The 27,767-nt window shown below is 41.2% G+C and overlaps 3 protein-coding genes across 7 annotated transcripts; 1 reads left to right on the top strand and 2 right to left on the bottom strand.

Moving 5' to 3' along the window:
• Positions 1–403: 403 nt before the first annotated feature.
• Positions 404–2,107, bottom strand: LOC135095031 (uncharacterized). The gene is made up of 5 exons (XM_063995669.1): positions 2,019–2,107; positions 1,244–1,551; positions 967–1,153; positions 774–846; positions 404–666 (listed from the first exon to the last, which is right to left on the bottom strand). Exons 2-5 carry the CDS (start codon positions 1,496–1,498, stop codon positions 531–533), a joined length of 651 nt encoding a protein of 216 aa, XP_063851739.1. The 5' UTR covers positions 1,499–1,551; positions 2,019–2,107; the 3' UTR covers positions 404–530.
• A 4,193-nt stretch (positions 2,108–6,300) lies between these two features.
• Positions 6,301–13,062, bottom strand: LOC135095011 (protein enabled homolog). 5 transcript variants are annotated; one of them, XM_063995625.1, is made up of 3 exons: positions 12,478–13,062; positions 7,481–7,646; positions 6,301–6,869 (listed from the first exon to the last, which is right to left on the bottom strand). In XM_063995625.1, exons 1-3 carry the CDS (start codon positions 12,689–12,691, stop codon positions 6,338–6,340), a joined length of 912 nt encoding a protein of 303 aa, XP_063851695.1. In that variant the 5' UTR covers positions 12,692–13,062; the 3' UTR covers positions 6,301–6,337. The 5 variants fall into 5 exon arrangements, with proteins under 5 accessions (XP_063851695.1, XP_063851702.1, XP_063851707.1 ...); XM_063995632.1 differs by lacking the exon at positions 12,478–13,062 and adding an exon at positions 10,380–10,761 and having other exon boundaries at positions 6,303–6,869; XM_063995637.1 differs by lacking the exon at positions 12,478–13,062 and adding an exon at positions 9,248–9,293 and having other exon boundaries at positions 6,304–6,869.
• Positions 13,063–17,962: 4,900 nt separating this feature from the next.
• LOC135094985 (E3 ubiquitin-protein ligase RNF103-like) lies at positions 17,963–27,323 on the top strand. Its single transcript, XM_063995547.1, has 8 exons — positions 17,963–18,072; positions 19,224–19,375; positions 20,781–20,901; positions 21,220–21,314; positions 22,294–22,457; positions 22,837–23,089; positions 23,794–23,919; positions 24,986–27,323. Exons 2-8 carry the CDS (start codon positions 19,268–19,270, stop codon positions 26,345–26,347), a joined length of 2,229 nt encoding a protein of 742 aa, XP_063851617.1. The 5' UTR covers positions 17,963–18,072; positions 19,224–19,267; the 3' UTR covers positions 26,348–27,323.
• Positions 27,324–27,767: the final 444 nt, after the last annotated feature.

The following is a 27,767-nucleotide window of genomic DNA, read 5'->3' as shown; positions in this document are numbered from 1 at the left end:
TTTTATTTATTGATTTCAGTAACATGTGAGAACACAATGATGTTGATGGTAACCTTTTGTTTTTACTATAACAACAGTGCGAGACAAATACTTCAATAGAGGAATGTATAAAGGAGCTTTTTAAAACCAGTGAAGTGAAGTATGCGAACAAATACAAATGTTATCCCAGAGCAGCAGAGATTTTATATAGGACTTCTTGTACACCTCATGAGTTGTCTTGCCACAGCCTGGCAGCAGAACAGGCGTGGGAAGGAAGGAAGAACGTGTCCGTGGTTAAATCCAAGTACATGTATTGTCGAGATATAGTTATCCTGCTAATGACCTAGTAAACATGTTATCAGACAAAATCTAAAGCCAGACAGCAGACAAGGTTCACCAGTAAGGCTTCATGGAAAGACACCCATCTTTTTTATTTATCTATTTATTTTTATTTATTTATTTTTTATTTATTTATTTTTTTTTTTATGGCCGATCAGTAAAAATCAAAACCTCCCAAAGTAAAAATAGAAAGAGGAGAGTGATGGATCACATCACATGAGGTGATCTGCCTCACAGATGACTGCCTTACGGACCAAACAATTACTTTTGTGTAGGGCAGAGCTGCGGCCAAACAGCAGGCCAGCCTCCACTGCCAAGCAGTCCTCACCAGGCTGAGAGATGCTCGATCTGAAATATATGTGAATATGAAATTCACATAAATAGGACGCCCGAACTCCATTTTATGATTCACAGGCCACGAAATGGTGTTACCGCAGGTTAAAAGTGCAACTCACCTGTCGATGTAAGAGTGTAGGCTGTGAGGCACAGAGTTGCTGTAGTCTTTGGTCCACACGGAAGTTATTTGATCTGGGAAGAGTGAAGCAACAGTAGCATCACAGCCATCTCCTGATCACCTATCAAACACTAACATCCATGTGATGATCACCCACGAGAATTAAAGCACAGCGACGACCTACTAATACTCACGGGTTTCAAGGTTTTGGGAGATGAAGTTCTCTTCTTCCAGGTCCCCGAGGCTCAATACTTCAAATTGCAGTGGCTGGTGCTGCGCGAGGGTGCGGCAGTAAGCGGCCGCCTGTTGGTGTGTATACAGCTGGCCCGCGTGGTGGCACCAGGAGAAGTGGTAGGCGCGGCCGCGGAACGTGTCATGCTCCTTATGACGCGAAAAGAGGAGACATCAAGCCTGAGGGGACCGTTCACTGAAAGGCCTCCTGGACCACCCGCCACTCACTTTCCTACTTACCAATGAAACAATGACGGGGCCGCAGGAAGCTGGCAGCTGAGGACTTGGTAACAAAATTTCCTGTTGCATTGGCCTAACCAGGAACTGGAAGAGATGTTGTCCCTGGGGAATTCCATTAGGGATGACCACAGCTTGGATAACATTAGAGGCAGCCCTCACTACCTGGGGCCGCCCTCGAGGATGAGGTTCAGTCTGCTCCACCACCTGCAGCTGTCCAGCCACTACTCGTACCTTCCCCTCGTCGTCCCGTGCCATCCCGTCGTGGATGACGCGATCTTGCCCTCCGGCCGCAGCCAGCAACAACACAACTGCCAAGGCGCACCGCATTACCTGTCAAATACCAGGCTTTCACGTGCCCTGCAAGACACACACACACCTACACACGCACACGCCACCCTTTCATTCTAACGAACGGCATCTGAAACAGGCGTGTAGCTACACCGCAAACGCAACGGCACTATTAACTATAGAATCAGTCATTATGTTGTGTTGTGTTGTGTTGTGTTGTGATCTGTTGTGTTGGACAGAGGAGGGCATGACCATTCCTTTTATGTGGTATTGTGTTGGCTACACAGGGGGGAGAGTCACTAAGTGTATTGTGATGACTGCAGGGGAAGGATCAGTCGGTATGTGTTGTGTTGTGTTGTGTTGTGTTGCGTTGCCCACAGACGGAGGATCATTGTGTGTTACGTTGTATTTACTGCAAGGAAGAGGACAGAAGAAGGATCGCTAGACGCTAGGTGCGGTGTGTTGGCCACAGAGGAGGGTCACTCACTGTGTGTTGGGCAGAGTCGAACACTGGACACTGAACGTCCAGACCGACGTCTCTCCTCGTGGGCTTTGATGCCACCTGATTGGCCAAGTGATTAGCTAACAAGGACGGAGGGCCATTCGATGATATGCTTTAATTGTTTATCATCATATTTTAATTAATTACTATTTTTATCTACATGTGGTATGCACATCAAAGTCAGATACTGCATCGTCCACCAGATGTTTATATGTGATGTGTTTGATGAAAGGAAAAAAGTGGGGCAGCGGCTCTCACTTTGTTCCTTGTTGTGTTTCACTGGAGGTTTTGAGATATACTGTATCTTCTTCAGGATGTGAAGCAAACAAAAAAAGTGGAGCTTGGACATTATATTTCAAACCATATATTGAACAAAAATTTTTACTTAGTGATAGATTGCAATAATAATTGTAACAGTGTTTTGAAAATGTCCATGCGATTGTGAAAGCGAGCACGCCTCTGGTCTCCTGAGAAAGCCCCGATGGAGCTTCACAGTCCCCTGCATCCAGGAATTGTGTTCACTTGATCTGATTGCAGCGGAGGTCGGTGAGGCTTTGCATAGACGCCTGAATTTTACTTTACTTTTCTGTGGACCGAGGAGGTGACATGTTTCCAAAGCTTTTTCGCAAAGAAATTAGAAAAAAAAAAAGTTGGCATTTTAATAAAGTGTAAGACGGTAGTGAAGGCACATTCATATGAAAAGAGAACTTACTCGGAAAGTATTAAGCTATTTTTATCGTACTATATCTAATCCTCTGTAAATAATTCTTTATTGTGTATACAGCCTGGCTTGTAAAAGAGCTTCACCAGGAGCAATCCCACAAAAACTTTTCGTCAACTTTTTCGTCAGCTTTCTGAAAATCGACAATTTCTTGAAGGCCTGTCACATTAACACGGAGTCGTTCTTCTGCAGTGAACATTAACCATAAACAAACATGGCTCCAACATACAGGCGGGCTAGTCACTTCTCTGTCTTTTATTGTCAATCGTAGACAAGCCAAACAAGTTTAAGGGAAAAAGTGTTCATGGTTGGTTTTCGCGAAGCAAAAACTTTCTTGAGGGACCTGTCGCTTTTGAGGTTCCCGAGATAGCAATGACCTCTTATGCTCCGAAACGGAAGTTCCTGTGACAGACGCGTCCACGACGACGACTCATTGCATCCGCGGTGTGCAGCGAGGACGAGGGTTGCTTGGTGTGTAGGAATTAAAGTTTGGCTTAGGAATCGAAGACCTCCAAAATGTAAACATCAGACTATAAGTCATTCGAAACTGTTGACTGCTATGAAGCCAAAAATTTGATGTGACGTGTGCAATTAGTCCATTTTATTTAATATATTGAAGGGTTAACGAATAATTAGTTAAATTTAAAAGTATTGCACTTTGAATATTCTTGTTATCTACTATGATTTTTTTTTTTTTTTTTTGACTGAAAGTTGACGACGATTTTCCCTTGAAGACGATCACGTTCGTAAACGGAAACCTTACACACCGTCGGAAAATAAGAGGCAGTGTGAATTCAGATGTCTCTAGCCAGGGGTGTCAGACTCATGGCCCGCGGAATGGTCTTAATTATTGCTCCTCGAGATGACGAGTGACTTTTCAACTTGATACTGTCACTGTTACAGTTGAGGAAACTACTAAACTGCTAATGTGAAACATGGTAATAACATTTACCTATCATTTACTTGATAATAATCTATTTCATATCAAAATTGCTAGCAATAACGCTCCTTCTTTCCCAATTAAAAAGAAAAAAAAAAGCAACATTACAAATTCTTTTGAAGCCAACGACCATGCCAGTGCTCGTACATGAACGCATGAGCCGCTTAAACATAATCATTTCTCACACTTCCCGTTTTTTTACATGGCTGGTGCATGTACTGGGTAGAAGGAGGGAGATACGGGGAAGCCAGCTACTGTCGAGTAAATCAGTCGGTTACTCGATTACGTTACGTTTTGATAGTGCGGTTGTTTGGGCAAAGTTTATCCCTTTATGACCGTATTTTTTTTTCTTTTTTTTTTTCTGGGTGTGACGTGTAACGATGTGGTCGTGTCCATTGGCTTGGAGTAATATGAGTTTTGTGGTTGGATGTGATATGTATTGTCATGTATTTTTTTGTGGTATAGCTGTGCCATTTCGGTTGTTGTGTGGGTGGGCGTGATGTGCAGCTTGGTGTAGTTTTGAGTGGTATGACTATGTGATATGGGTTAGTGTGTCCCTCTTGTGACGCAAATGATTCGTGATGTGGCGACGAGTTATATGGGTTGCTGAGTGACTGGGTGTGGTATGGATGGACTGCTGTGTGGCTCATGTAATGTGTGGCATGATGCGGCTTTCAGTCCATGGTGTGGTTAGGTGCTATGTATGGTGTGGTGCAGTTGGGTGTTGTGTGGCGTGTTGTGAAGGGTGAGATGTGGGTGGTGATGTGGCTAGATGTGATGGTGGTTGTGGTGTGGCAGGCTTTGGTGCGACAGACGGTGATATGGGTTGTAGTGTGGCTAGTGGTGGTGTGGTGTGACAGACAGTAATATGGGTTGTGGTGTGGTTACATGTGGTGTATGGTGAGATCGACAGTGATAGGGGTTGTAGTGTGGCTAGCTGAGGTGAGTAGTGTGGTGTGCTGTGTGGCGTGAGTGAGTGTGATATACACAAGCTGTGTGGCTGTGACGTATTGTGCTTCCTGTGGTGTGGCTGAATTCTTTGTAATTAGTGTTGTGTTTATTAGGTAAAGCCAGTTTTACATGTGTAAGATCAAATGAAACCATACAATATATATATATATATATATATATATATATATATATATATATATATATATATATATATATATATATATATATATATATATATATATATATATATATATATATATATATATATATATATATATATATATATATATACAGCTGCCCGAAGGCAGCTAAAGGATTTTAGACCCACACGTTGACGCGAATCGTTTATTGCATTCGGTCAAACCTGAAGACATACATAATAGACATAAGACGTGCGTACTACTACTAACCATTACATACTGTATCAACATAATGCATCACTGATCATGGATTATGACAATTAGGGCAATCAACCCTCGTAATACAGATGTGGAACTCGCGTGTTTGGGGTCTTAAGGAGGCCTGTCACCAAGCAACATTGTATTGCAAGCTGTATTGTAGTGGTCCGATCTTTCCTGGAGTAGTCACACCCGAATGCGGTGGTGGCACAAAGGAATCTGTCCCTCCGGGCTTCGTCCCTGCTGGCCCTCGGCGCCTCATGCCTGCCCATCTTACTCTTAGGTCAGCGATAGTTCCTGGGTGACCCATTCCTCTACAGACATCCCTCTGTGTCTTATCTATCCTACACGCCATGTCATCAACTTTATCACGTAAACACGATCCTCACTACCTCTCTACAGCTAAGCTCTCCACAGCTAGTTCTTCTCACACAACTTCACTACTGCAATTAACTACTATAATGAATTCAGTTTCCTTAATCTTTATTCTAATTAACTCAGTTTCCTTAGTGTTATACATGCCTCATATTAGTCTCTCACCACCAGCCTCACAGGACCTTGTGAGGCGGCACAGCTGGCGATTACACTCCCCTCATTTATTTAACTTTCATAGCACCGGGAACTTAATACACTCCTAACTTATTACACTAGTTCACTTCAACTCTCATAACGCAGAACATGTTATTTAGCATACATATTTGTTTGTTCTTTCATTTTATGTTTGTCACTTTATGGAAGTGACGATGAAAGAACAAACAAATATGTATGCTAAATAACATGTTCTGCGTTATGAGAGTTGAAGTGAACTAGTGTAATAATATATATATATATATATATATATATATATATATATATATATATATATATATATATATATATATATATATATATATATATATATATATATATATATATATATATATATATATATATATATATGTACAGATTGTATTTTATATATATATATATATATATATATATATATATATATATATATATATATATATATATATATATATATATATATATATATATATATATATATATATATATATATATATATATATATATATATATATATATATATATATATATATATATATATATATATATATATATATATATATATATATATATATATATATATATATATATATATATATATATATATATATATATATATATATATATATATATATATATATATATATATATATATATATATATATATATATATATATATATATATATATATATATATATATATATATATATAAAATACAATCTGTACATTCTATTCGGCTTCGTGTGCTGGAGAATCGATGTTGTTTCGCGGGTAATGTGAGGCAGTAGTTGACCTGGGAATTTGAGCGTGGAGCGGCATGATGACGTGAAGGGGCGAGGTGGTGAGACGGGGGGAGGTAGTGCAGGGAGGGGAAGTGGTGGGTGGAGAAAGTGTTGGCATGTGCGAGGAATCATGGGGCAGCGAGGCAGCAGCGAGTGATGGAGGGGCGAAGGGTATGGGTGAGGAGGAATTCATGTTGTTCAGTAATGCTGTGAGGAACTTTTGAACCGGGCTGTCCTCTTCACTACAACTGTTGATGAGCTTCAAGTGTTCCCGGATGAAAGTAAGTTTTTCTTGCTGAGTCTGAATCAAAATCTGCAAGGAACATTTTTCTGACTGAAGTTGTGTCAGAATGCTATGTTCGCGACCCATTTCCTCGCCCAGTGCTCTGAGGTCCTCCTCCAGTTGCTGGTTAGCGTCATGCAGTTTCTTGTTGGCCTCTTCAAGAGTGTTCACTGTCGTCTGCAGTTCCTCATATTGCCTGTTAGATTCCACAAGTTAATAATTACGTATCCTAAGCTTGAACTTGCTGAATGAATATTACAGGATAAATAAAGCTTCATACAAGGCCAGAAGTGGTGTTCATGGAATGTCTATTTTCAAAAGTGACATTTCATTGAAAGTGACATTCATGTATATGTAGAGGTTCAAATATACTTTCACTGAGTGAGACTGGATTTGTGACACACAAAACAAAATTTAATCACTATATCATTAAATTTAAATATGTCAGTAACTGAGCTAACTACTAATCACAAATTACTTGCAGAATCTCAATAAATAATACAAAACGTAATCTAGTGATCAAATCACAATATAAGGTCAATTACCAAAACTTGAATCATCATCTTGCATCAAAATGTTGTTTATATTCCAAGTATTGCTAGAAATTATCAATGTCTCGAAGCTTTCACCAGGCCTTATTTATTTTTTTTTTTATTTATTTATTTTTTTTTAATATCGTGAAACACTAAGTGTTACCGTGAAGATAACAAAAGACACGAGAGTCATTATTCTCGAACGAATAATGTGTATAATGGTGACGCTCTGAAGGAAGTTTAATCGAAGCACACACTTCGCGGCTCCACTGACCTTTTCTTACGGACGCGGTTCCTCCAGGCAGTAACTGCGTTCCTCCTCCTCCTCTCATCCTCAGGGTCTTCCATGGGTGGCTTCGAATAAAGCTTCGTGTTATCATCCACAGGTATGTACGTGAAGGACATTTGCACCTTCACTCCGTCACCTTCCTCACTGCTTGCTGAGAACAGAACATGAGGCTGAAGACAAATGAACTCACCACAAGGCTCACTGTTTTGGCGACTTACTTTACTGACCACGTGAACCACGACATCTCGGACATATTTGGAATTTACTCTACAAAGAAGTACCCATTCTTTCAAGAGATTCACACCATCCCTCCTCTTTTTCCTCAAGACCTAAAGCCCTGTGCACGCAGTTGAGCAATGTCTGCAGGCATAATTGACCAGTTTGACTGTTGACGGGGTGTGTATTGTGCAGTCGCGCCCACACGAGTAGAACTCTAGACGTGATGATTGTGCTACAGTATTTCAATGGATGTTGCCCGCTGCTCGGCAGTGACGTCGCTGCCAGTCACACGATGTTAGAAATGGAGCCTTGGAGCCATGATTATTAGTTTTCTAGATATCCTACCTTGCAAAGATCACTTGTATAGACATGAGAACCTTCACATGAAACTTTATGGACAACATATTTACCTGTGGAATATGTAAACGTAACAAGCAGACGGGCAGCACCATACTAAGTAACGTTAGAAGATACAAATTATTACACTAAAACAGTGGTTCTCAAACTATGGGTCGCCATCCAAAGTTAGGTCGCGAGATCACTTTCGAACGGTCGCAGGGACACAAATGAAATGCATGTATCACTGTACATTTTCTTTCTGTTTTACTTTACTTTGGGTCACGAACGACTGAAATCTTCCACATCGCTCACGAAAAGTCTGAGAACCACTTCACTAAACTGTTGTGATCCTTGTTACGCACCATACAGTGACGCACACGCCTCTGCCTCCGACTAGGCTGTGACTAGCCCAGAATGTGTAGACGAGACACGAATGTGTCTGTTCAAACTTTTCCGTGTATATCAACATTAAACTCTTTTCCCAAATGAGCATAGATTTCCTCGCATTCATCCTGATCCTCACAAGAGAGACTGTTCTTGTCCTTCAAACTACAAACCTATGGCTCTGATTCCTTTAGAATGATCTGAATTTTTCCTTTGTCGCAGTGGACGATTACTAACAAAAAAGAGCGACAGGATATTCAAATATACGCTGGATAATGTGTGTGTGTGTGTGTGTGTGTGTGTGTGTGTGTGTGTGTGTGTGTGTGTGTGTGTACAAGAGCCGTATGACTACCTATCCACTTTGTGTCCGGAAAGCACAGATTCATCAGAAAATACTAGCAAGACTAAAAAACGGTACAGCACCACACGAAGCTGCACCATTATACGTTACATAAAGACATTCCTCTTAGTATGAAGAGTTTCTTCATACCATCCACAAATATGAAGCTGATGTAATGATAATTAATTTCCTGTCACACACGAGAGAGAGAGAGAGAGAGAGAGAGAGAGAGAGATAGTAGTAGTAGTAGTAGTAGTAGTAGTAGAAGTAGTAGTAGTAGTAGTAGTTAGTAGTAGTAGTAGTAGTAGTAGTAGTAGTAGTAGTAGTAGTAGTAGTAGTAGTAGTAGTAGTAGTAATCACTATCGTCATCATCATCTGCAGCAAGAGCAGCGTTAGTATCCACATGATGTTGATCGAATATTGCAACGTTATAGAAAAAAAAAAACAGGAAAATACTTTACAACACTGACCAGCATCTCTGCGGAAGGACCTGGAGATCATTCTTGGAACGAGACAAAACGTTCTGCATGAGAGAGAGAGAGAGAGAGAGAGAGAGAGAGAGAGAGAGAGAGAGAGAGAGAGAGAGAGAGAGAGAGAGAGAGAGAGAGAGAGAGAGAGTCTGCATCCATCATTACAAAACTATTATATTTCCCATTATCATCTTTTACTAAAGATTCTAGGGAGGTTACGAAGTTTCTTGTCAGGTGAGGTGTCGGAGGGAAACCCAACTGACTCAGCAACATGACTCCCGGGACAACTGAGTGTCTACGTGACGCCACCTTCGTAAACAGTCTGCCGATTTCCTACTTTTTACGATGTTGACGTGAAAACTGCACCTCCTTAGTTTTCACATAAAAATCAGAAAAATTTAGCTGAATTTAGGCCACTAGACAGCCTAGATAGGACAAAGGCAGCTATATATATTATGTGTCACGTAATTTATGCTTGTAAAAACCCACAAGTCGCTGAAAAATCAGTGAGACTTGTTAATGGGAGTGACGATGTAGCTTCTTGACCGACTGTGTGTCAAAGTGCCCAGATCAGCTTTGTGATTCATCGCCTGCTATGTTTATATCAAGACAACGTGCATGACTAACGCAATAAGAAATTAATAAATACATAAAAAGTAAAGGAAGAGGCGGAAGAAGGGAAAAAATGGTATGAAAGGGTGGTCAGTACTTTCATTGATCAAACCGTTCCTGTTAACTTTGGGGTATAGTTGATCAGCTTTTTATTTTTTCTTATTATCTGGCATTGTACTAGAACACTGTTATCATTTATTGAAGAGAACTATTTAGGAGTCTCTCATATACCTTGGAATTACGAGAATCATTTACACTGTGTACTTTTTAATGGTTTACTCAATCAAGTTGTAAAGAAGAGATGTCTTGTGAATCCTCTTGAGGGGGAGTCATGTCGTGCGCCTTTCAATATCACACGAGTAACGGTATGAATGCTGTGTCTGTATATAATTAATACCAAGAGATGGGAAGTACACGGTATAGCCAAGGAATGGGGGGAAAACTGCAACCACTTGTACTCAAAAAGCAATCCGTGAACAACAGACAAATAAGGAAAACAGAAAAGAAATAATTCAGTCACCTAAGCATTGCGTTGATGATTCTTCCGCGTCACGACCTGCAGCTTTGTTCCGATGCTGCAATGCTGTTATCATGGCCAATAATAAATCCTTGAAATTACCGAGCGCCTTCCTTCTTTCTTCACGAGTTGCGCAACATCCTATAGCTGTGCCTCATCCTGTGGTGCAATGTTGGCAGTGTTAAGTCAGCTGCTTCCCTCTCTCAGCGATGTTATCCGCTACCTGCTGAACCTAAAAACCTCTTCCTTCAAACGACACAGGTCCTCGTCAAAACGCGCCACGGAGACCCTCACATCCGCAGACCCAGTGTATGCAAGGGAGGAGATAACGACACTGCCTGAAAACAGTGCAGGAAATAACAACATGGGGAAAAAGACAGTGCCTCACCCTTGATGCAATAGGCAAGGTTAACGTACCATGATTTTTCCTTGTTCAAAATTTCAGACTCACTTTCATGTGTGTTATTTCGTTTTTTTTTTTTTTTTTTTTTTTTTTTTTTTTTGTGTGTGTGTGTGTGTGTGTGTGTGTGTGTGTGTGTGTGTGTGCATGATTTTTTGTTGGCGCTGTTTCATCAGAGTATCAATTAAACTTATAAATAAAAACCAGGAGGACGGAACCGTAGTGCAGTGACTGGCTTAGGTGTAAAGACGCCAAAAACAATCTTAGGACCAGACGATTGTACGATCCTGAAATTTAAAGGTATGTTTTGCTCGCTGCGATGATTGTTCAACGCTTATCGCTGCACAATAATAGAGGGTGTGCTGTTTTGCTTGGAGCGTCTGTGTCTGTGCGATTTTCGATGTGACAGCCAGTCAAGTGGCGAGAGTGTCCTGGGAAGGTAGTGTCGCGAGAAAATGGCTTTGAGCAAATTGAGTGAAGAAGGTTGCTAATTAAATATCTTCTAGTTGAAGTAGATGGAAGATGAAGCTCTTTTCCAAATGTACGGAGAAAAAAGGCTAAAAAACATTTGATGTTTGAATTGAGGAATGAAGAGAGATTATTTCAGAAACTGATTGCAACCACAACAAGTTTGCCGAATTTTTCCGCCTTTCTGATGTTTCACAGCTTCCTCCACAACGATCTCATCTTGTTTATCGGAAAACTTGTGAGCCATGATGATGCAAACACTCCTTCCGAAGCGAATGTTCGTTTGTCACTGTGATTATGTTCACCCCCCAGCCGTGCGACTATTCGGAGCCAACGATGACACTGGCGGCAGTCGCTCGAAGCAAAACAACCCTATATACAATCGGTGGATGATCATCGTTGAGCCATGAACGATCATCGTTGAGCGATAATCGCACCGGGCAAAATGTACCTTAAGACGCTGAACTTCATGCCTTCGTGGCAGGAGTTCAGTCCCCGGCCAGGGCTCCTCTCATGATCAAGTATTCATCCCGCCTTCAGATCAATTTCGCATGGCGCTTCGTAAGAGGAAGTACGTCACTAATATCCAAGGCGTCAGGATGTACTCTTCCCTCTTTGCAGAAGTAGGGTGGATGACAAAGAAGCAACAGATAGTAGAGAAGCTGTCCCACCTCCCTGTATCAAAAGACTCCATGTCCAAAAACATCTCTCCAATGAAATGATGTTGCTCTCCCACAACCTGATCGACGAGTCCTCCTGGTTCCCATCTGCAGGTCTGAAGAAGCGAGGGTCTTCGTGGCGCACCCTGCCAGCTGACACAAAGGTCGAGAAAGGGGAATTTTGTAGTCTTACTAAGGTTTATAATCTCTACGCTATCAAGGAGCTTTCTGAAAGAGGAGTGCAGCTGACATGAGACTATGCCAATTCGGTCACAAGGAGCGAGACAGCCGCAGGATCATCTGAAAGTGATGGAAAACAGCCAGCCTTACCATGAAGAGACGCAGCCTAAACTTCAAGAAAGCAGGAGGAGACTGTTATACTTGTTTCTCTGTACTTTTCTCGCTCATGCAGAACAATATCATGTAATCATATGGATATTGTTAGTAACAAGTACACTTTAACTTTTTTTAATTAAATGGGAATCAGCAAATTATGCAGATTTTTTAATATATTTATTATTGTCACACAATCTGTAAGGCCCTGCTGGTAACGAGGATGGTTTAGAGAGTTTACCTTCGTCGTTGCCTTTTGAAATTTCTAGCCTGGGTCTTTTGTGAATGCTCGAAGCAGTGTCCATAGTGTGTGCAGGTCGGCGGCCAGCAGACGCAGCCAACGGTGTTTGATTGATCCTCCCCTCAGTGGCCGAGCTGGAGGCTGAACTCTGAGAAGAACCTTGAGTGTCATCGTGGGGAGTGTCGCTAAGGTGATTCTCGTTCTTGGTTGTCATACCCAGAATATGTCGATCTTGAGAGGCGAGGAGCTTGTAGTGTTCCAGTGGCTACAAGCTATTCTTTCTGTGCTTTAACATTTGAGGGTTCTGAGTTCTTCAAGTCACTGCAATTTTCAAGTCAACTTCCGAGGTAGAAAAAAATAAAAAACAGCACTTTAACTCCAATAGGCAAGAACCCTCCTCGCAGCAGCCCCAAAGTGGTGTGCCTCCAACACTCACCACGCAGCTGACAACACCTGCTCGGTGACCCCCACCACGGCAACGTACTCGTAAGTCACTCAATCGTTGAGGTATATATGCGGGTACACAAACGACAAACTCCGTATTCTACACACTACTGGCACCGAGCCGCGCCGCGTCTCTCACACTTGGCTGGTTCAACACCAGACTGCCAAAACGTATTGCGCGGAATATATCAAATAGCAAGCGGTGCTGGTTCACCGTTATCGTATTTCTTGATATGATGTAAGCCGCTCAGAGTGAAAAATTGAAAGACGATAATAAAAGATTAAATTGTCTTTTTTTATTGCATAGACATTGTACACGTATCTCAGTGTCTGATTATGATGTAACCTACATTTTTCTTATTTATTTATTTATTCATTCATTTATTTATTTTACTTTTTTTTCATTTTCATTATTTTCCTTTATTCAAGTAGTGGTGCTGCTCATGTCACCGTTGCTTGCCGCTGCCATTAATAAGACTGACAGACACCACTTTCTTGATTCAAGCTAAATGTCATGTGTCAAAACGTTAGAAATCATGGAAAAAAAAAAATGGAAACATTTTCCTGTTTATTCGTCGTATCGAGCGTGTGTCCTGTTTGTCCAAGTCTTTGAAGAGCAGCTTGGTGAAACCACGAAATGCCTAGAGGCGATGTTGTGATAAAAAAACACAAACTCATAAGCAATATGACATATTAGTATATCCCACTTTCAGCTCCAGAAAGTCAAGTCACATTTTACTAACAGCTAGGTGGGTTGGTGACAGTGTGGCCGCCACCCACCACCTGCCACCTCTCTGACTGGGTGTCGCCCCGCGCATCACGTTATGTTGTCATTCATCACAACATCGTTCCTTCTAGAAAGATGTGCCTTCTCAGTACAGAAGCTAGCAGAAGTACCCGGCGTTGCCCGAATAACATGTGGCTTGTTCCTGAAAGTTTCCTATAAATCAGAGTTACATACATTGGTCAAAAGCGGCAAGGACCTTATTCTGGCAGACTTGGCCTTGGACTCTGAATGTGGGCGTGAGGCCATCTGTGATCACCACACTCACCACGCTAAGGTACTCTCAGTCAGATCACTTTATGGCTTTATGCCACAGAAAAAAAAAAAAAAGCTGTAGCAGCAGCAACTACAATTACAACAATGATAAGGACAGACAGTAGTGATAATAATAGTAATAATAAAGATAATAATAATAGTAGAAGTGGTAATAGTAATAGTAGTAGTAGTAGTAGTAGTAGTAGTAGTAGTGGTGGTGGAAGTAGTAGTAGTTAGTAGTAGTAGTAGTAGTAGTAGTAGTAGTAGTAGTAGTAGTAGTAGTTAGTAGTGGTAATGATAATGCTGATTATGATAACGATAACGGAACTTATTTCACGAAAACTACATGTGCAACGCATATTGCGTTGCGGCAATATGCGATAGCGATGTGGCGATAGAGATGCGGCGATAGCGATGCGGCGAAATGTGATAGCGATTCAGCGATATACGGTAGCGATGCGGCGATATGCGATAGTGATGCGGCGATATGCGATAGTGATGCAGCGATATACGGTAGCGATGCGGCGATATACGATAGTGATGCGGCGATATGCGATAGCGATGCGCTAGCGATGCGGCGATATACGATAGCGATGCAGCGATATACGATAGCGATATACGGTAGCGATGCGGCGATATACGATAGCGATGCAGCGATATACGATAGCGATGCGGCGATATACGGTAGCGATGCGGCGATATACGATAGCGATGCGGCGATATACGATAGCGATGCAGCGATATACGATAGCGATATACGGTAGCGATGCGGCGATATACGATAGCGATGCAGCGATATACGATAGCGATGCGGCGACATACGATAGCGATGCGGCGATATACGGTAGCGATGCGGCGATATACGGTAGCGATGCGGCGATATACGATAGCGATGCGGCGATATACGATAGCGATGCGGCGATATACGATAGCGATGCGGCGATATACGATAGCGATGCAGCGATATACGATAGCGATGCGGCGACATACGATAGCGATGCGGCGATATACGGTAGCGATGCGGCGATATACGGTAGCGATGCGGCGATATACGGTAGCGATGTGGCAATATGCGATAGCGATGTGGCGATATACGATAGCGATGTGGCGATATACGATAGCGATGCGGCGATACGTGATACGATACGTGATGCAGGGACTTGTTCTGAAGCTGATCTTCCTCAACCTGTCTCAATTCCTCCCGCCATACAGCATCACTTATATAAATTGCCAGTCCAGTCCGTAGTAGTAGTCAGTAGTAGTAGTGGACCAGGCAGCCACCTTCCCCTCCCGTACGTCTCCCAGGTCCGCCACGGCCTGCATCATATTTTGACCAAAATTTCATCAGCAACATTTAATTTTGTTCCGAATAGAAAATCGTCATTGATAACAGAAAAATTACTTAGGTTGACGTGAGAGAAAAAATCATTTGATCAGTGAGACGAGGCGAGGGAACTTTCCTGAGTGTCACATGTTTCTTGTCCAGAAACATGTGCCCGTGCGTAAACCAGTATTATTCAATGTCTTTAAAGTGTACAGAATAAAAAGGTGTCAAGATAAAGAGCTAAAATGCTTGGGAATGCAATTTATATAAGTGATGCAGTGTGGCGGGAGGAATTGAGACAGGTTGAGGAAGATCAGCTTCAGAACAAGTCCCTGTATCACGTAATCTGTCGTGTTCTCTTTCAGTAAGCGAAGAACTGGAAGATTTTGACTGAAACATTAAATATTACATGAAACTGTAAATTTAATGGAAATGTTAAGCTGTCTGAGAGTATAATTATGAGAAAGAGAGAGAGGGGTGGAGAGATCGTTAAATAAATACGTGCACCATACTTAACCGTTCAAAGCCCCTGTATAGAGTCGTCATCTGGGACTGTAAGACGAATAGAGGGAGACGCAATAAAACGCCAGACATGACGAGAACTTAATTGCAGCAACGGAGATACGAAATGTCAAGTTTTCGGTATTAAACAGAAAGCCCAAAAAACGTTCAGCTTACAGGAAGGATTAGTGATGTCGACCACACTATTAATAGATTTACTAGGCTCAAGATTCCAGTAAAAGACACAGTACGTAGTTATTAAGAGGGTGATAAGGAAGAGAGAGAGGCACTGGTGATGATGGAAGTGAGTCGGATGAGAGGTTGGGGATGCACTGATCACAGGAAGGACCACAGTTGCAGGTGAGGTCAGGTCAGGTGGGCGGGGCCTCAAGGCTTAGTTTTAAGGAGTTTAACCAATCACAAAAAAAAAAAAAAAAAAAAAAAACGCCTCTGAATATATGGACCAAGAGTGGCAGAGGCTTTACTGCAGTTGACTGTACATATTATTTCGAATTCTCAAAGAATTGCACTGTAGACATTTACCCCAGTTAACAAATCAAACCAGGAGAGCCACAGTTCTATATAACGTATTATGAAACATGTGTCGGGCCTTCATATTGAAATGTAATAACGCTCACACCAGTAGCAGACTGAAACTAATATATCCACAATTTTATAAACTAAATAAAAAAAATGTAGAGACGTCACTTAAATAATAAGTTGGATTTTTATAGCACAGAAATGTAAAGCAACTAATTCCAGCAAACGACACCACGAAATGCCTTGCTCTACAGACTAGATAGGATTTATGAAGCCAACTAATGTTTCGAATTCTCATAATCCTCAGATGAAATATTGATCACATGAATCACATGTTTTCAGTAGTTTATATCAGTGAGGTACATACTTGTTCATGGTGATTTCATTACTGTACATACTCTTTACACAATTATTTTTGGGGGGCAGATGACGTCTCACCCCAGCATTCTCCTCACTCCCCTCCCACCCCCCCCGCAGGGAGTCCTGGAGACCGCTTTCTAGTTTGGGGACCACTGTTGTAGATGAAGAGATTGCACCAGAACACATCCGTCAAAAAAAAAAAAAAAACATCCGTCACTCCACCACCACCACCACCATTGCTACTTAGTGCCACGACACTGCATAGTAAAGAACAAAGTAGGTATAGTTGATATTGTCTAACATCCAATCATATTTTAATACGGCGAGAAAGAACTGCGGTGCCGTGCCCCTGAAGACGTTGGAGACCATGGAAGACCATTCCTTTATGTCTCTTGTCCTCTACACGAGTCCAGGGTGAAGAAGAAAACGTTATATTATTAAGAATGACTTAAGTAAACAGGATTGCGTTCTTATAGCTATAGGTCAGTGTGCTCCAACTGTGGGCACGCGGGATACGACTGCCCACTGGATTCATTCTCTGTTACTCTAAGTTATGTATGTGGAAATTATAATAATGTGTGTGTGTGTGTGTGTGTGTGTGTGTGTGTGTGTGTGTGTGTGTGTTGGCACCATTCCTTTATTCTTGGTTACGCTTTGGGAAAACTATCCCATCTTCAGATTGTCAACTAAAAACAGGAAAAAGCCATTAAAACACTAAAAAGCATTCTCTTCATGAAAGAAAGATTCAGCGACTGACCTGTTGGCCTTACATACGTCGGTGTGCAGGAGCCAAGGTAAGCTTCCTTGGCAGGAGTTAGGTGGTCCCCATTGCATAAGGCCAGCAGGTCAGTCGCTTCTTCCCTCTCCCCATGGGCATAGGATGGAATAATTGTATGTATTTACATGAAGGAAATTGCTCGTACAGAACTTTTAAATGCTAAAAATAAAAATTAATTATATATGCATATTTATAAGCACTAACAAGTAGCTAACTAACCACAAGCTGCAGGACTGGCCAATGAAAGACTTTTGCCTGTTATCATAAAATTTCTCTTCTGCTATATCTTTCTTAAATTGTGTATTACACTAGTGTAGACATTTCAGGCACTTCCCTCTGCCAGTCCTTCTTGTCTCAATCCCTGTTTTTATTTATTTATTTATTTATTATTATTATTATTATTATTTTTATTATTATTATTATTATTATTATTATTATTATTATTATTATTATTATTATTATTACTACATATTTTTTTCGCTCTTTTTTTTTTTTTTCTTAGTTATCCCTTGCATCCGCCTTCCTTGAGTGTGCCCGCGGTCTCTGCAGCGCCTCGACAACAAAGTGAACAAACAACAACAACCCAGTGACCCACCATCCACCAACAAGGTAGGAGTACCGTTATGGTCATGCTAATACCGTCACATATAAGGCCAGACATCTTCCCTTTTCACGCGTTATGCATGGTGAATTGTGCCACTCATCATATGCAGTCATGACAGTAGTGGTATTGTGAGGGATATGTAAGTTTTTAGTGGTGGATATTTATGGTCCTTTCGCTGTGGCATATTTACAAGCGGTTCTTCAAGATCTGAGAGAACGAAAAAAGACGAATAAATGAAGGCTTGAATATATGTGTTGTGTGTGTGTGTGTGTGTGTAAGGGGGGCAGTGAGTGAATCCTGTCAGTTACACTAATAAAGCTGTGTGTTTTGCTATAATGTTTGTGGACGCTCTTCGTTTTTTGCGTGGGTGTAGTATTTGTACAAGTTTTGCATCGCCCTTCCGGAACACACACACACACACACACACACACACAGATATCAAGCAGAGCCCCACACTTCTGAGCACCAGTTGAGTGTTGTTTGTAATGACAGTCAGTAACCCTTCATGATGTGCGTATAGTTTAGCAATTTGTAATACACCACATCAACTCCTTACATCTCACGAGTCCTTATTGAAGTAAAGGTAATGAATGTGTCTATAAGATATTTGGTATGTGAAGTAAAGGTGACAGAATTGTGCAGTGGTTGAAAAAAATATAATTTAGAATTCTAACATGATTTACTTGCCACATAGAAAGAACAGCAGGATGTAAGATGACTGATAATGTATAGTGTGAGTGTGGTACGTGTGGTGTGCGCAGGAAGATGATGGCCAGTGAAATGAGAGAACAGAGGATTAGAGTGTCAACAAGAAAGGGGCCAGCAGAGAAAAAGGGAATTAGGGTGTGCTAGGATGGAAATGAGAAGGATTTTGTGCCATGATCATCCTCCTGAAAGAATTCTTAGGAACATGCATATTATGGACAGGTGATCTAAGATGTGTATAAGTCAGAGGAGTTTGACCATGTCTTATTCCCTGTTACACTTCATTCTTGTTGTCTTTATTTCTCTTATCTTTCTCATGTCTTTTCTGTTGGATTTCTTCCCTTTTGTTATCCACATTTTACTTTTTTTTTTCTAAAAGTTTCCTTTATGCTGCACTTCTGCCAAACCAGACTGTTTTCCCTATGCCTCACGGAGTCCTGTGGTGTTGCAGCATCTGTGCAGTAGTGAGTGTTGAACAGCACCTCAGACTGCAACATGTGGCGCCGGCCTGCCCTCCTGGCGCTGTACCTGGTCCTGGTGGTGGCCATCACCTGGCTGGTGGAGCTGGGCCACTGGTGGGAGACAGGCCACACCACATTCCAGGTACAGCAAGGCACAGGCCAGGGGATGAGGGACAGTGCTGCTGCTGCTGCTGCTGCTGCTGCTGCTGCTGCTGATGCATATAGTACCTTGAAAATATTATACCAGCTGGAAACTTGATTTTAAAACAAATTCAGAGGGTAGTCCATATCTTGGGACTTGTCTTTAGTTCTGTGATTAAAGGGGTGAGTACATACGTGATAGTAGGTGAATTATTGACATAGAACAACTCTGTTCTTCCAATAGTAAAAAGGAAATAGATGAATCAGTAAAGAAGAAAACAGAAGCAGCCATTGACAATGATCCTCCCTGATCCTCAGCTAATGTGCTTTGAGAAGTGGGAAGCCAAGTGCCTGGTAGTAATGTTGTATACTCCAAACTATCTGAAACTTGTACAGCTGCCAGGATGATGCTTGCAGAGTATTTTACAATATCTAAAAGAAATTTTATGTTCTTTAAGGTACTGACATATGTATAATGAAAAATCCATTCAGTGTTTATGAAGATGTTTTGAATATCTTTTTCATTAAAGATGGAAGCAAAGAAATTACTTCATTTTTTTTTTTTTTAAGTCACAAGTTACAATTACTTATTTTGTGTAAAATTTGAAAGTGTAGGTAATACATAATTCTTTATTATGTGAGAGAATGATGTACTGTGTATGTATTTTGAAATTTAAGCTTAGTAACAAATTTTCACTTTTGTAATGCAAATTTTTGCACAATATATTAATGCTGAAAACAAAAATGTTCATCTTAATTTTATAATTTATTTTATTGAAATTTACATAGGGATACCACAACATTATTGCAATCAACATGTAAAAGATCACATACTGAACAGATCCACAAGTTAAAGTGATACAAACTTTGTGGGCAACCATGTGCTCAAAGAACATAAAAGGTACATAATTTATAGACAGACTTATTTATCTTCTATCTGGTGCTATTATCTTTGGCATTATCACAATGTCTGCCCCCTTTATTACCACTTTTAATTAAGTATGTGGCAGGTAACCGATAAGGTGGCCATTGACCCTTATCTGTGTTATCTGCCATGGTGTCAAGAAGCCAGAAGTGTGGTGCCTTATGAGAATGTGGACATGATGTGAATTACTTCTATTTATGAATTTGAACTGACTAAAAATTTATATTAACTTTACATTTTCATCACTACTTTTTGAAACCAGAGAAATAGTTAATAACCTCAAGATATTTTCTTCAGCAACAGTTTTAATGTTCGTTCGTTGTGAGACAATGGCTGTTCTAAGTATCTTTATTGACAGATGATGATGTTTGCCTGAAGTTTATAAAGCTATTCAGTATGCATCTCTGTGGGGTTAACCTTTGTTGACATAAATGCCATGTCAATCTGAAACATGTAGCTAACAACTTGTTATCCCCGGCAGCTTGTGAACCCCTTGAGGAACTTGTCTGTGGCTCAGATTCGCCGTCTGCTGGATGCACGGGGCTTGCAGTATGCCGGTGTGCTGGAGAAGCGGGAAATCGTTGGCCTTCTGCAGCAGTCAGGTGGGAGTCAGCCTGGGGACTGTAACCAGGAATTGATACTGGCAGGGTTTGCTGTGTATTATGTTATATCTCAGTCTTTTATGATAATTCTCTCTCTCTCTCTCTCTCTCTCTCTCTCTCTCTCTCTCTCTCCTCTCTCTCTCTCTCTCTCTCTCTCTCTCTCTCTCTCTCTCTCTCTCTCTCTCTCTCTCTCTCTCTCTCTCTCTCTCTCTCTCTCTCTCTCTCTCTCTCTCTCTCTCTCTCTCTCACACACATTCATTGGATTTGTACATTCATATCTCCATCCCTGTGACATAACATTCTGTCACTCTCTTCAAGGTAATGTCCAGTATGGGGAACTGCAAGGCCAGCCACAGAACACAGAGGTGAAGCCCATGCTGGAGCTGTCCAGAAAGGAGGACTTTTATGAGCAGGTTTGTATATTTCCACTTTGATTAGTTGATGATGAATGTGTAATTTATTGATTAATTGTTGTCTGTTGCTAAAATATCAAGTGATATGAAAAAGTATCCCAGTTTATAAAAATTATGGTCTTAGAAATCTCATTTTTAAAAAGTCAAAACACTGTATCCTTACAGAATTTGTTGTGTTTTTAACTAGTCTGTCTTTGAAATGCTTTGGGTTCCTTTAACACGACTGGTAAAGTCATGTGCTCCAGTTGAGATTACCACTTTGACCAAGTGTCTTAATTTGTGTGACATGTTAAAAAGAAAATACTGCAGTAGTACTGGGAAGTGAATTTGAAAAATGTCACATGACTCGATATTATATTGCTGCAGTAAGTTTTCTCTCTCTCTCTCTCTCTCTCTCTCTCTCTCTCTCTCTCTCTCTCTCTCTCTCTCTCTCTCTCTCTCTCTCTCTCTCTCTCTCTCTCTCTCTCTCTCTCTCTCTCTCTCTCTCTCTCTCTCTCTCTCTCTCTCTCTCTCTCTCTCTCTCTCTCTCTTGTAGCATTGTAAGTTATGTGAATGTTACCAGCATTGCATTAAGGTAATAATTTTCCTATAAAGTCAAATTTGTATAATTGTTTTTACAAAGGATGGTTGAAGTTTGTGTGGCATGGCAACCTGTGAAGGTTGATCTGCAGACCTTGAGATTGCTGCACCTCACAGTGACTTGAGGAAACCAAACCTTTTAAACACACTAATCTGAATGGCTGTAAATAATGGACTGTGCTTGAGTGTAAGGCAGATGGCAAATCAAGCAGAACTGTAAACAAATATATATAGAAAAGAAATTACCTCAGTGCATATAAGATTTTGCAATTTTGGGGGGATGGTAAGAGCCAGCTTGACAACATATTAATATAATAGATAACATATTCATGGTGTTGAATGTATGCATGATTTATAGACTGTTATGCAGGCTATATTGTATTCCACAACTTTGGTACAGATATATGATGAGAACGAGACAGTCTGGGTGGTGGAAGTGGTGCCAGCTGAGGGTCAGTATGCTGGCCACCGCATCCTGGACGACCGCACCTGGCACGCTCTCATGCCACGCCTACAGACGCTTCAGGTGGACGGCGCTGTGCTTGCCTGCCAGTACGACCGCAGGTGAGTTCTTGCATCCAAATCGCTTTTGTATTTTCATTTCACTTATTTTGGTTTTATTCATTAATGTGCTACTTTATATTTTCAGTTTGCTGCTTGCATTCCTTGTTGTTTCTGTGTCATACTCTTTAGATATCAATTATATTCTATATCTGTATGCCTGAACTAATTCAATGAACAACAAATGTGATTTCTATTCAGAATTGTGATATTTATTGAAATGTTTATGCATGTCTGAGTTAGATTTGGTGACAGAACCCGCCATTTATCACAGAACGAATTACCTAATTGTTACTTTGCCAACAAAAGAATTATTCAGGAATTGAAATTCTGTATTAGGATTTGCCAGGATGAAAGTAGTGAGTGTCATCCACGTCCCCAGGTTCTGTGCTCGCCAAGGATGGACCCTCCCACAGCTGCTGCTAATTCTGCCACCTGAAAGGGACACGTCTGAACAGAGCCTCGCAAAGTTGTCTGGTCGTGAACACATCACTTTTGTATCCACAACCCAGTTGTCAGCTAACTCAGTCCTCTCATGGCTTCATGGGAGAATACTGTCTAGGGTGGAACCCATCCAGGATATGAAACAATTGGAGGAGGTGTGGCTGAACACAACGCACGTTCAGGAGAAGAAGGTAATAGATATATTGGACTGTTTGTGTTTTCATGGCCATATAGTTTTTATTATTGTTGTTTCAAAGCTCATTAATATAGATTATCACTGCCACAGTTTTTTTTTGTGTTACCTTACACTGTATATTAAAATTTTGTTTAAAGATTATTTGTATCCATAGATTTTGTCATTAATCATATCATTATGCATTTTTTTTCTTTTTTTTAGGGGGTGAATGACTCTAATGGAGGTGAAATTATTGCATCCAACATAAGTTTTAATTATTATTAGTGGAATCCCCATATATGTGAAATGCATAGGCAAATAAGGCCCCTGCACAGCCTTAGCAGTGGGAAGAGTGTGAAAATTCGTAGAGACAGCTCAGAATGCCATAAAAGTTGTTTTAGGTAGAGACAAGTGGTAAAGTTTCCAGTAGATTATTAGTAAAGAGCAGACTGAGGATGTTCAGAGGGGGGGACAGTTAAGTGTCATTGAAGAAGAGGGGATGGTTATTTGGAAGGTCATGTGTAGTAGTTAGATGGAGGAATCAAGTCTTTGAGCACTGAAAAACACTAAGTTTGGTCTGCCGTAATCAGAAATTATAGAAAGATCCTAACATTTGGTTCTCCAAGCATTATTTTCAAGCTTACATGAAAGGTTTGCCCCTTCCATCTGGAGAAGATGTTAGTATCTTTGAAACTAAAAGGTCCTCCACCACTTCACCAGATTCCTCACATGGTGTACATCTCAGAGCTCCTGAATCCCCCTCTACTGATTGCTGCTTTGGGCCTGCGCTTCTCAACACGTATCAAACTGGCATCCTTCACTGTAAAGAAGGAAGAGAAAGAGCAGGTGAGGTGGCATGGTGTCAATAGTGGTGTTTTACCAACTATCTTCAAGCCTTATGCTATTTCCTCTAAATTGATACTTTTATAATACTATTATTAGCTGTAAAAAAATTTTATAGAAGTAATTGTTTTAACAGACTGAAATGATTACTTGCACAATCTTTGACTACAAGCTTTGCCTGTATGGCCACATGACTTTTTACTCAGAGTCACTCTTACTTGCCAAGTTGTATGCACATTGGACAACCTTATCAAGGAGACCAACAGCAGAGGTATGAAGGCATTGGTGCAACACTGTTATTATCTGTGTATGTGCAGAAGGAGATGGGAAAGCACTGAAAACTGACTGTGCTTCTTGATGAGTTCCCTTTATGCTTCAGGAACACTAGAAAGCAGTTTAATTTGTTTCAAGTCTACTCATTTTTGCACTGTCTCATAACAGTTCAAGCATGAATGAAGATGTGCATCATAAATATGTCACTGACTACATGTGAGGAATGATAGAGATATATTCCCAACTTGCCCACCCTTCAGAACTTACTGATAATTCCTGTGAAGTGTGTGTCTGTGTGTGTGTGTGTGTGTGTGTGTGTGTGTGTGTGTGTGTGTGTGTGTGTGTGTGTGTGTGTGTGTGTGTGTGTGTGCATAATTTGTTCTCAGGGCTTAATATTTTTACAAATTTTTCACACTTCACCTCCTCACCCAGTCTTTTAGACTTGTTTCTTTTTCTTTTGCCAACAAGTTTGTTTTTATGGTCCTTTTCAGTGTCTTCACTCAGATTTGACAGATCTAATTGACTGTATATTTCACATTTAAATATTTTCTGATGTACCCTTGTACATTCACAGGTTTATTTTATCATTCTGCAGGGTTGGATTAGTTTTCACAACCACACAGGATGACCAATGCTCCTACAAGTTGTGCACATCTAGATACTTTGATAAAATCTTTTTTGGTTCATTACAACCATTTGAAGACTGATAAACAGTATATTGCTTGAGTAAGATCTTTAATATATTTCAGAATTTTAAATCAAAGGCAAAGTTGAGCCCCCTTGTCTTTTCTTGCAGGTGTCTCGGCTGCTGAAGCGATCAGGAATCAGCGGTGTGCCCAGCCTGGTTACAGTCACCTCTGAAGGCATGGCTCCCTATGGGGCCCAGAGGGGAGAAACACTTACACGGCCAGCACTCAGCCTTTACATCTGTGCCCTGCAGCCACACTTGAATGATGCATTCCTGGTATCTCTGGCAGTGGCAAATCTGCTGGCTGCTGCTGATTTCTTTTACTTTTTGGATGGGCGAGTGCGAGTGTGGCGTCATGTAGGTGCCAGCTTTACAAGAGCTGCCTTCAACAATGCTGGGGTAATGCTACTGTGGTTGGCTGTCACTGCTTTGCTTCGGCCTGCTTCTGTCCGAGCTGCACTGCCCTCCACTGCCTGGCTGGCCACTGCTTTTAGTGCTACGCGTGTGTCCTCCTTCATCCGCTACCACTGGCTCATGGTTCAGAGCCACCCTGCCATCTTCTGGGTGTCAGCAGCAATGTTTGGTTTCATCATCTTAGCTTGGAGGAATCTTTTGGGGAGACGGAATGCAGAGCAAGAAGAGCCTGAAGGTGGCTGGTGGAGCTCCTTCCCAGTGGATAATTACTTAGTAGATGTACTTTTCCGTCCAATGACCTCACTGTCACGGCCACGTCCTTCACAAGACCTGGGCCTGGAGGAGGGCATGGAACGCCTAATTGAGCGACTGGCCACACCTGACTTGTGGCTTCACCCAGTCATCCCCACAGACTACATGAAAGAGCTGCCCATGTGGAGATATGATGGGTGGGGGAATGAAGATGATCTCAAATCAGAGAGTGAGACAGATGTAGACAGTGTAAGTGAAAATGAGAGTGATACCCTGCTGGATTCGCACACTTGCTGCCATGATGAAGAGTGCCGCCTTTGTTCACTGTGGGCCTCCGTCAAGGAGGTTCATGTGTGCCACCGCTGTGCCATCCTCAAGCGAAAACTTGAGCGTCGACACTTGCGGCGACGTGCCATGGAGCAGACAGACCACAGTGCTGCCACACATGAAAAGTTGCAGAGGGTATATGAGAATTGCTGCAAGACGCGGCAGAAGCAGCCAACACCAGTTAACTGTGCAAGGCAGGGCAGAAGCAAAGGCCCAAGCTGGCTCCTCTCACCCCAGCGGTTAACAGAGCTCAAATGGACTGCACCTCCACATGCCATTGAGAGTCGCATCTGTGCCATCTGCCTGGGAAGGTATGGATGGGCAGCAGTGTTGTGTGGGTTGCCGTGTGGACACAATTATCACCACGCATGTATAACTGAATGGTTGCTCAAGGACAACCACCATTGCCCCACCTGCCGCTGGCCTTCATATAAAGCTAAGTCCATGCTTGTCTCCGCACGGGAACACCAGGACTAGTGGATGCTCCTTCCTCCTACTAAGATTCCACCCTAATGTATGTAGTGTCTGATACACTCTACAGCAGCTGGATTCTAAGTGTTGATCTTGCAGCAAGTGGTTGTGGGGGATTTTACATTGTGATCATTACGCACTTGTTTTTTAAGCTGTGATGAAAAAATGGTGGTCAATGTGGGCTACAAAAGCTTTATAACTGCCAAAAATACTTGTTCACCATTCAGTTTAGAAAATGGTGTGAGTGTACTAACTCTAACATAAAGATAAGTGAATGAATGACAAAGGTCTCCACTGTAACAAATAACAAAACAAAAAATCCATAGAAGATAACCATTTGAAAAAGAAAGTTTTAAATTAGTGCTGATTAGCAATAAGCCACAGTTAGAACAATTAACAAGAAGATAATTTACCAAGGTGCCATTGAGCTGACATTCAGATGACAGGCACTCATAATGACTGATGTGTGCTGTTAGGATTAAGGGATGATGTGTTTGTCGGAATCATGAGTGTTGCCAGGGGTTGCCACATTAGTCCTTTGGCTGTCAGAGTAAAGGGCATAATGTACAAAATGCTCACAGTGGACTCACACTATACCTGCAGCTTTAATTTCACAAGTAATGTTAAGTACTGCTTACTCTTGAATTTCCTTAGAAACTTGTAACAACGAATTTGTTAGAATTAGAAAGTAAATAGATGCCTGCAGCCAATGAATCACAGGTTTGAGGGAGGGACACACATTATTTGGTTCTCAAGTGTGCATCTTTTTTTTAATTGGCCAAAGATATTCAGTTATAATAGTATGTATGGAGACACCTCTATATGTCTGGTGTGCAAATTACAAATGCTACAAGGTCTGTTTTCCTAGTCCGTGAGTGGCAGCAAGCCAAGAAGAGAAGTATTATGAGTAGTGTTAACTTTTATGTGATCTGTATCCTTGGTATTTTGAATGTGGAAGAAAATAAAGTAACATATGATGGCACTCATTCTTTGTGAAGCTTTGTGACACTGGCCCTGTGGAAGATTATACTCCTTATCTCTCTCTCTCTCTCTCTCTCTCTCTCTCTCTCTCTCTCTCTCTCTCTCTCTCTCTCTCTCTCTCTCTCTCTCTCTCTCTGACATGGTCCACATTTTGTCTTGCTTAATTATAAGGTTTGATTGTCTCACCATCACCAAGCAGTCTTTGCACCTGTCTTAAGAGCAAGGTTTGGGTAGCCCAATGACTCCCAAAGTTTCTTATATGACGTCCTTTTTTTTGTTTTTAACAGACAGGCACCCCCTTCCTCACTGTTTTTGTGTATAATTACATTTTTACCTACACTTTGTATCCTAGCACTGTTTAGGAAAGCATGGATCAAAGCAAATGCGAGAGATGAAACAGGCATCAAGCATTTTAACAAACAAATGTCTCAAAAGGAGATTAAAA

The sequence above is a fragment of the Scylla paramamosain genome, chromosome 3 (genome assembly GCF_035594125.1).
Source record: "Scylla paramamosain isolate STU-SP2022 chromosome 3, ASM3559412v1, whole genome shotgun sequence".
NCBI lineage: Eukaryota > Metazoa > Arthropoda > Malacostraca > Decapoda > Portunidae > Scylla > Scylla paramamosain.
This window is presented reverse-complemented; position numbering and strand designations above follow the sequence as displayed.